The sequence below is a fragment of the Curcuma longa genome, chromosome 6, assembly GCF_044706935.1.
Source record: "Curcuma longa cultivar G26 ecotype Majalengka, Jawa Barat chromosome 6, ITB_CL_G26_1.1, whole genome shotgun sequence".
NCBI classification, from domain to species: domain Eukaryota; kingdom Viridiplantae; phylum Streptophyta; class Magnoliopsida; order Zingiberales; family Zingiberaceae; genus Curcuma; species Curcuma longa.
Window position 1 is genome coordinate 9,674,566 of NC_133866.1, and position 8,702 is coordinate 9,683,267.

Genomic DNA, 8,702 nt, shown 5'->3' on the forward strand with positions numbered 1-8,702 from the left:
CATCTATAGTAACCGAGGCTTAGTGTTGAGTTGCAAGGGTGCAAACATAGTCCTACATCTAAAACACATGGAAAAGATCATGGGTTTAAAAGGATGGAAGATATCTCTCCATTGGTATGGGGCCTTTTGGGGAGAACCCAAGAATAAAACCATGAGGGCTTAGGCCCAAAGTGGAAAATATCATACCATTGTGGGAGATGCGAACATCCTTTTGGACCCAACAAGTGGTATCAGAGCGAGACCGCTCTTCACTGGACTAACCGCCGGATGAGCCATGATCCAGATCTAACCATGTGGTTTGAACCTTAAACAAAAGAAGTGGGTGCTCTCGTGTTTGAATCAAGAGGACCAGACACCAGGTAAGAAGTCCTAGTAGGTCGGGTGGATCCGAGGGGCAAAAAGTCCTAGTTGCGGCTAGGTGGAAGTCCTAGTAGGTCAGGTGGACCGAGGGGCAAAAAGTCCTAGTGGGCTCAGGAAGTTCTAGTAGGTCAAGGGGGCCTGTGGTCCTTTGTTTTGAGGGGGGATTGTTGGGTCGCAAGGGTGCAAACATTCAAAAAATTCCTCAACTGTTATACAAATAACTACAAGCACAGGATGGAAAAGATGAACATGGAAACAAGATTTGGAAAAGAAAGATGGAAGATATCTCCATTGGTGTGAGGCCTTTTAGGGAGAGCCCAAAAATAAAACCATGAGGGTTTAGGCCCAAAGTGGACAATATTATGCCATTGTGGAGATGCGGACATCATTTTGGACCCAACATTTCCATTTGAATTATATAGTCAGTATAAATCGAACAATCCTCAGATGGTCCTGTTCAATACACACTTAGTGTACTAGTGTAATTCTATAGTCAAGACAGACTAAGACCAAATTACACTACAACCAATCCAATGGTTTGTCCAATCCATCTTGGTTGTGAACACTATTTATAATCTATAAGGAACTGATAGCATGGTCTTCTGTGTGTGACTCCGCACACTATGTTTATCTACAATATAGATTAAATGGATATTTGCATAAAAACTAAATACAAACATTGACCAAATGTGTTTCTTATTTCAAAATGTTTATTTACATAGCTAGGATTCTGGTATACATCCCAACACACTTAATCTGCCAAGTCTTTCTACCTAATCCTCCTGACCAAGACTTCCTTTCCCAGTCCTCCAAATCAAGTCTTCCCACCTAATTCTCTAGATTAGGACTGCCAAGCCTTTAGTTAGGATTTCCATTGCCTAGTCGCAGCTAGGACTTTCCTGTGCCTAACCACAACTAGGACTTTCCTGTGATACCTGCACACTCCGTTTAGCTTATCAGATAAACTCATACACTTAACTCAAATCTTTTACCATTATCAAAATTTAGGTTTGATCATCTGCTGCTCCTTGCACCAACACATCCAAAGTCTATATACGGGAGGCACTCGTCCACTAGTGGTCTCCTTTTTTGAACCTTTGTCCAGAGGTTGAGAAACTTGTCTTACAGTCCAATTAATAATATATAAATAAAAACACAAATTGTAAGATTTAAAATAAAACAAACACTTATTTGGGTCAATCTAAAAATCCTGAGTACAACGCACTCCTCCTGAAACTTCCAAGGATGCACGAGTAGTATGTCGTTTGCATTTAGCAGCATTGCAAGATGAAGAGTGAGGTGTATAATCATTGTCTCTTTGTGTTGGTCGTATAAGCCATATAAAGACCTTTCTGGGCGCCTAGAACCTTTTCTGGGCTGCCTCGAACCGATCTGATCTGATCTGGTTCCGTCATTCTTTATTGGGGGCAATTCCACCTATTTTCGGGAGCTTAGATAAGATCAGGGAGCTTGGATAAGATCAAGGAGCCTAGACCGTCCAGGCGCTGGATAAGATCAGGGAACCAGGATTTGCCTGTTCTGAGAGCTCGAATTCAATAGGGGTGATCGAACTAGTCAATCAAATTTTACCTGAGTTGACTTCTGAGCTTGATTCAGCTAGTTCTATTTGCTCCTCTTATGCTTCCTCAATCTTGCTTCCAGCTCCTGGTTCCTACAATATGTAGGGTCTAAAGAATGTCCACATCTCCACAATGGCATGATATTGTCCACTTTGGGCCTAAGCCCTCATGATTTTGTTCTTGGGCTCTCCCCAAAAGGCCTCATGTCAATGGAGATACTTTTCATCCTTTTAAACCCATGATCTTTCCCATGTATTTTAGATGTGGGACTATGTTTGCACCTTTGCAACCCAACAATCCCCCCCTCAAACAAAGGACCACAGACCCCCCTCAAACGGAAAGCCTCCGTTTGATGTCTGAATCTTCGACCCACCAGGACTTCCTATCCCTCGGTCCACCCTGACCTACTAGGACTTCCTGCCCAGCCGCAACCATGACTTCATGCCCCTCGATCTACCCGACCTACTAGGACTTTCTTCCCCAGCCGCAACTAGGACTTCATGCCCCTCGGTCTATCCGACCTACTAGGACTTCCTGCCTGGTGTCGTCACTACTAGAAAAATGTTAATAGACAACGCGAAAAACGCGTTGTCTTTGTGGGTTAAAAAGCGTTGTAAGAGGCCCTGTTGTAAAAGGGGTCCCTCAACGACAACGCTTTTTAAGCGTTGTCTTTGTTAACATCGACAACACCTTCGCAACGCATAAAAAACGTTGTAAATATTACAATATTTTTTGCAACGCTTTAAAAACGTTGTTTTTAATAAATATGACAACACATTTTACAACGGTTAAAAAGCGTTGTAATTTTGTTACAAATTGCTTGGGTTTTACAACGTTTTTAAAAGCGTTGTCTTTTGATTTTTTTAGCAGTAAATAAGAAATAATATATTTTGTAAATACAAAACCATTGACTACAAAATTTACTAAATCACATACAAAACATACAACTTATATTTACACAAAAAACATTCTTACAACAGGTTCATAACACAAATTCATAACATACAGCAGGTCGATAACATACAACTTATACAAGTTCATAACACAAATTCAAGTTACAACTTCCAACATAGAAGCTCCATAATTAACAGCAGCAGGTCCATAACAAAGGTTTCAACGCAACAGAATATCCTCCAACAGCAGCAGAAATAGAACAGGTGCATCACAACATTAGCAGCACCAAGTAACAGCAAGTGCATCACCAAGTATGGGCACAACATTAGCATCACCAAGTAACAGCAGCAGAAATAGAACAGGTCCATCTGCCAAATACCAGCCTGCCAAAAGATAATACTAATTTATCCAAAATATGGACACAACAGCAGCAGATTTATACACAATGAACTATGGAGATCAGCATTCCATACCTACTCATAAACAACAGCAGCAGAATTAATCACAAACAGCAGAATTATACACAATGAACTATGGAGATCAGCATTCCATACACAACAACAACAGCAGAATTAATCACAAACAAATATATTTATTACAAATAAATGAAATTATGAAGATCAACATTCCATACCTACTCATAAATATGATCTTGTATACAGTCTGCCACCTCGGAACGCACCTCATCAATTTCTGCCCGAGTGTACTCAGCTGCCTTAAAAACACACATATAGATTAAGTTAATTGGAAAAATAAAATTTTAATAGATGGTGAACTACTGTCCGTTGTTCTTGAAGCTCCTTGGTTATTCGCAGCTTTATCAGCTGGTGCAGCTGATGAAGCAGCACCACGAACGAAGTGAATGGTATGATCTGATTCAACACCTATTCATAAGATATGAACTATCAGATAGTGATACGAATTATTTATTGTATCAAGAACCAGATGGATCTACACATTAATAACAAGCTGCAATTCCAACTATTTGAGATTGGCTACCTAAATATATCTCCCATTCATGAATTAGTCATACCACAAGTATGGAATATCTATGTTTGTGAGGTGGTTGGCATGCTGACAGGGCCTAACACAACCTGTTCCCTTTTCATCTGGTCTACAAAAAGACGTCATAGAAAGTTTTGGGTCAAGCAGTTTTGTGAGTGTGTTTAGTGTTGTATAAAACTCAAACACACAAACGGGCAGAAAGAAGATTACACAAAGATATCTAAAAATTGATCATATTTATGGCTAGCATATATACCCCTGTCCGCCACATTGGCAGATAAAGAATTCGATTTTGTTTATTTCATTGCCATCATTTTAGCAGCCGAAGAATGGTTTACGAAGTAAATGGTTGGAAAAGTCTACTTTGTTTGATAACATGAAACAGATAAACATAGATAATTCTTCTAAGACCACTAACCATTTAGCTAAATTTCACAACCACATTACAGAAAATCATCATGTGACAACAAACAATAAAAAATAAGAGGTCAAATGTATATTGGGAACAATATTCAAAGCACCGTAAAAAAAATCACAGTAAAATTGATTGCAGGGAAATATCATCTTTGGACGCCAGAACGATGCCGACGCTTTATGCATCGTGAGATCAATAGATCTATCAAAGAACAAAGCCACGATCTACCCAGATCATAACAAAAATATGCAACGCGTAACATAATCCCAGACCGAACGTGAGGACGCACCGTAGCTCGCGAGCGTATGGTCGTCCTTCAAGATCCTTCCTTTGTAAATCAGGCGCTGCTGTTCTGCCGGCACGTCACAGATGCCGGCGACGACGGCCTTGAACGCCCCTACCGTCCCGTCGAGCGCTGCCTGCACGGAGAACTTGGAGCCGTTGGAGCATCGGATGTGGATGGTGGCGGAGGCAGGCTCGGCGCTGCCGGACTCACCATCGGCGGCCATGGACGCCTAGGACCACGCCGGATGGTTCGCTAACCCTAACCCTAACGAGAGGAGTAGATCGCCAAAGCACTCGCTTTCGCCGAGACCTCAAATGGAAGCCAAAAAATGTCGCCTTGTTTTTTTGTTTTCCCCCCAATAAATAAACAAGATAATTAAACGCAATTTATTATTTGGCCTCCTTTTTCTATCCTCCCTGTCGTGCGTCGTGATGGGGTCGGTGGATTTTCTGTGCAACGCGTCGTACTGTCAAATCTGTGCGGTTGACTTATCGACCGTCCGTTATGGCTCAGTCGTAGCGAGGTGACGGTGAGAGCGATCGGATGCGATCGCACGGTGGGCTTCGCAACGCGAACATGGTGAAACAACTTGATTCTATTAATTTATTTACATAAGTTTTCATTTTATTGAAAAAAAAATCAAAAGATATCATAAAAATATTGAAATTAACATGGTGAAAACTTTATTGTTTTCATTTTATCGATATTTTTATCATAAAAATATTGATAAAAAAATATTTTATTCTCTTCAAAATTACTATATTATATATATATATAGTATTATTATATTAAAATATTTTTTCTAATAATTTAATTAAAATTGTTTAAATTTCATTAAAATAAAAAATTACTTTAAAATTGCAACCCTAATCGAAGAAAAAATATGTAATGGTGTAATCTGACAAGAAATTTAAAATCCTTATTTTAACCCTAATCGAAGAAAAAAGATTGAAGCCGTACTTGGAACTCGGAGAACTGGAGGAGCACAGGCCTGGAGGAGCACGGGAGGAGCACGAGGAGGTCACCGTACGCACTAGAGGAGCACGGGCCTGGAGGAGCACCGCCCTAGAGGGGAGCACGGGCCTGGAGGAGCACCGGATGCGACTTCCGTTCTATCTTCGTCTTCGCCTCTTCACAGCGGCGCGAAGAGGAGCTAGAGGTGCGAAAGGGGCGGGAGAAGAGGAGAGGCACGAAAGGGGGGCGGGTGAAGAGGGCAGGCACGAGGGGCGGGCGGGAGAGGCACGAAAATGGGGCGCGCGGGAGAAGACGAGCTAGAGGTGCGAGCGGGAGGGACGAAACTGGGGCGGGAGAAGAGAAGAAGAGGTGTACGCACGAAGGAAATCGCGGACTCGCCCGATAAAAAACCTGGATATAAACCCTCTAAACCCTCAACGACAACGGTCAACGACAATACTTTTTAAAAGCGTTGTCTTTGGCAAAAAAAAACCCGCTAAAAGACAACGTTTTCGACAACGGTTTTTTAAAAGTGTTGTGGTTGACCCAAAATCAACACTAATAGACAACGCTTTCTGAACAAACGTTGTCTTTTGGTTTTCAAAGACAACGGTTTTGACAAAAAACGTTGTAAATTGAAAAACCACAACGCTTTTGCTAAAAACCGTTGTCTTTGGGGCGTTGTCTATTAACATTTTTCTAGTAGTGTAAGATCTTATTATTGTCTAACTCAAATATTAATCAAATATCAAATTAAATATATATACTTGGAGTATGATTGCACCAACTCATCCTATCTCAGTCTACTAGGATATCATGTTACTCGACATCATATTAATCTTAATCTGCCCAGACATCTACTGCTTAGAGACCTATTTCTCAAAACTTTCCTTATTTATCATTCATCTAGTTAAGTTTGACTTGATTTTCCATATTTTTATTTTTATTTTTTTAATAATCTAGAAATTTTTTTTTGATAATTTAGATATTCACCTTCTTTCTAATTCATCTACTGAGTAAATTCAAATAATAACGGATGTTTACTTAAAAATTTGACCTCCAAAATATTTTTCTGAGAATAAGAACTTGAGTCTTTTTATTGTTCTTCCACGTGTTTTAGCACAACCTTGGAGGCGTAAGATAGCTTTTATAGAACTTGGATAAATCAACATATTCGTTTTGTAATTAACTCGAGCTAATCATGCAGAGGGCATCTTATGCTTTGTAAATCGTTGCAAATTAAATGCAGTACAAGAAAATCAGCACTAATTAAATACAAATGCTCGCATCATATCACGAGGCAACTCGTTTCATAGCACGGAAACGCCAAAATGGCTGCAATGTTGATTAGACGATAACTTATTATGGCTGTATCTCTTGGACCTGCTCCGGCGTCGTTGGGGCCGCGACGTTCCTTGCCATCTTCATTTCTGCTTCCATGTTCACCGTCGTCGCAGCTGAATAATACGCAACGCAGAAGACCCCATGAACGAAGCATAGAATCCCGCCGATGGACAGCAAATGGCGATGAGGAAGCCCGCAAGAACTCTTCGACTTGGCATTGGCCATCGCCCCCGCGATCAGCATTATGAAGCCAACCACAACAATTATCCTAAAACATCCTAAATTGTAATCAATTTTAACTGGGGATTTTGTTCGTAAGATTCCTAAGAATTATTTATTCACCAGGAGAGCAAGAGCGTAGCGGCAGCCGTTTGCCTATTGGCCGACGATATGCTGAACTCCTCAGTGGACAAGATGCAGACGCAGCCACCGAGTAAGTTGGCGATGGCGTGAGCAAAGAGCAGGAGAATGGCGGCCGCAAGTCCGAGCCTGTATGCTTCGTGCACTGGCTCTTTGCACTCGAAGATGAACACCCGCAAATGCTTGCTCTGCTAATAATTATTAATTTATTTACGAACAAAGTAATTAACAAATGGTTTCATTTGATCATCATCGATCCACTCACCTTGTTTTGAGCCACTTGGGCTTCAATTCCAAGTATGCCTGCAACGATGTCCATTATTACAATCAGCACGCAAATGAGAACACCGCCCTTCCTTGCCATTTAAGAAGATTTAGCTATGGAATGTGTTCTTGGGCTTGGTATTATATATATGTTAAGATCATCAACACATAAACAGTTATATATATATATATCAATCAACAGGCTGTTGGCATTGGACATAGCTGTTCCTAGATGCTCTCTTTCTTTCTCTCTCTTTCTCCCGGAGATTGCTTTGGCTTTGCTTTTAGTCTGATGCCTTTTCATGTGAAGCAAGGAAAGGTAGGTATCTCACTCTGATCAGCCATGCAGTTTAAGAGGTGAGTAAAAAAGGATGAACAACTGCGAATATGTATCCTTTTAGCTGTCCATATTCCAAAGATGAAGGCGTAGCTAGCACACAGAATATGTTTAATTATATCACTGATGGTGGCTGCTGGTGACGGGTTTCACATATATTTGTTTGGATAATTTTCAAAATGCTCCAACATTTGCATCTTTAATTTTTTAAAGTGCTCTTCAATGTTTTATTAATACCAACATGCCCCATCAAGCTTTTCATTATATGTATGTATTATTTTATTTTATAATTATAAGTTATGTTGAGATTTATAATTGGTCGGAGTTCTAGTAGTCCGAAATTTTATTCCGTTCCCCCAAAACTCTAACTTAAGTCGATTATGACTAAGTCAGCCTAAGTTGAGTTTATCCTCGTCCTAAGTACAAGTTACTTAACTTGCCTCACCAACTTACCTTGCACAAGCTTCCTCCTAACTTCTCGTTCTTTGGATGCATCGAACCCTTCCGGCTCACTTCCCCATGTGCACTTCTATCTCCACTAGAGTACTCTTCTGTAACTCCTCGTACATCGGATGTACCAAGCCCATCGGCTCTCATCCGTGTCATCCTTCTCGCTCACTTTCGTTTTCTACAAAGATATTACTATTTCTGATGCTCCTTATTCTTTTCAACCACTCGAGTGTTATGTACTACCCTTCACTGTACTCCATCGAATCCTGAGTCATCGGGTCACTGTGTATTCACCTAAATCTCTGCTCACTTAAACACACACATCAATCACACAATAAGGCTTAACTTTAAATTAGTCAATGACATATCAAAATTGTGGCTCAACCACTTAGGGTTCTAATAATTTCCCTCTCAATCATTAAGGGTACTAATACTATGATGATAAAAAATTGG

At 40.4% G+C, this 8,702-nt stretch overlaps 1 protein-coding gene and 1 long non-coding RNA gene across 2 annotated transcripts; both read right to left on the reverse strand.

Moving 5' to 3' along the window:
• Nucleotides 1-2,898: 2,898 nt before the first annotated feature.
• LOC141830305 (uncharacterized) lies at nt 2,899-3,616 on the reverse strand. Its single transcript, XR_012601958.1, has 3 exons — nt 3,469-3,616; nt 3,308-3,365; nt 2,899-3,217 (listed from the first exon to the last, which is right to left on the reverse strand). It is a non-coding gene; the product is annotated as an uncharacterized LOC141830305 (long non-coding RNA).
• A 3,240-nt stretch (nt 3,617-6,856) lies between these two features.
• Nucleotides 6,857-7,562, reverse strand: LOC141830318 (protein VASCULATURE COMPLEXITY AND CONNECTIVITY-like). The gene is made up of 3 exons (XM_074717766.1): nt 7,464-7,562; nt 7,181-7,389; nt 6,857-7,106 (listed from the first exon to the last, which is right to left on the reverse strand). The coding sequence occupies exons 1-3, from the start codon at nt 7,560-7,562 to the stop codon at nt 6,857-6,859; spliced, it is 558 nt and encodes a 185-aa protein (XP_074573867.1).
• Between the last annotated feature and the right edge of the window lie 1,140 nt (nt 7,563-8,702).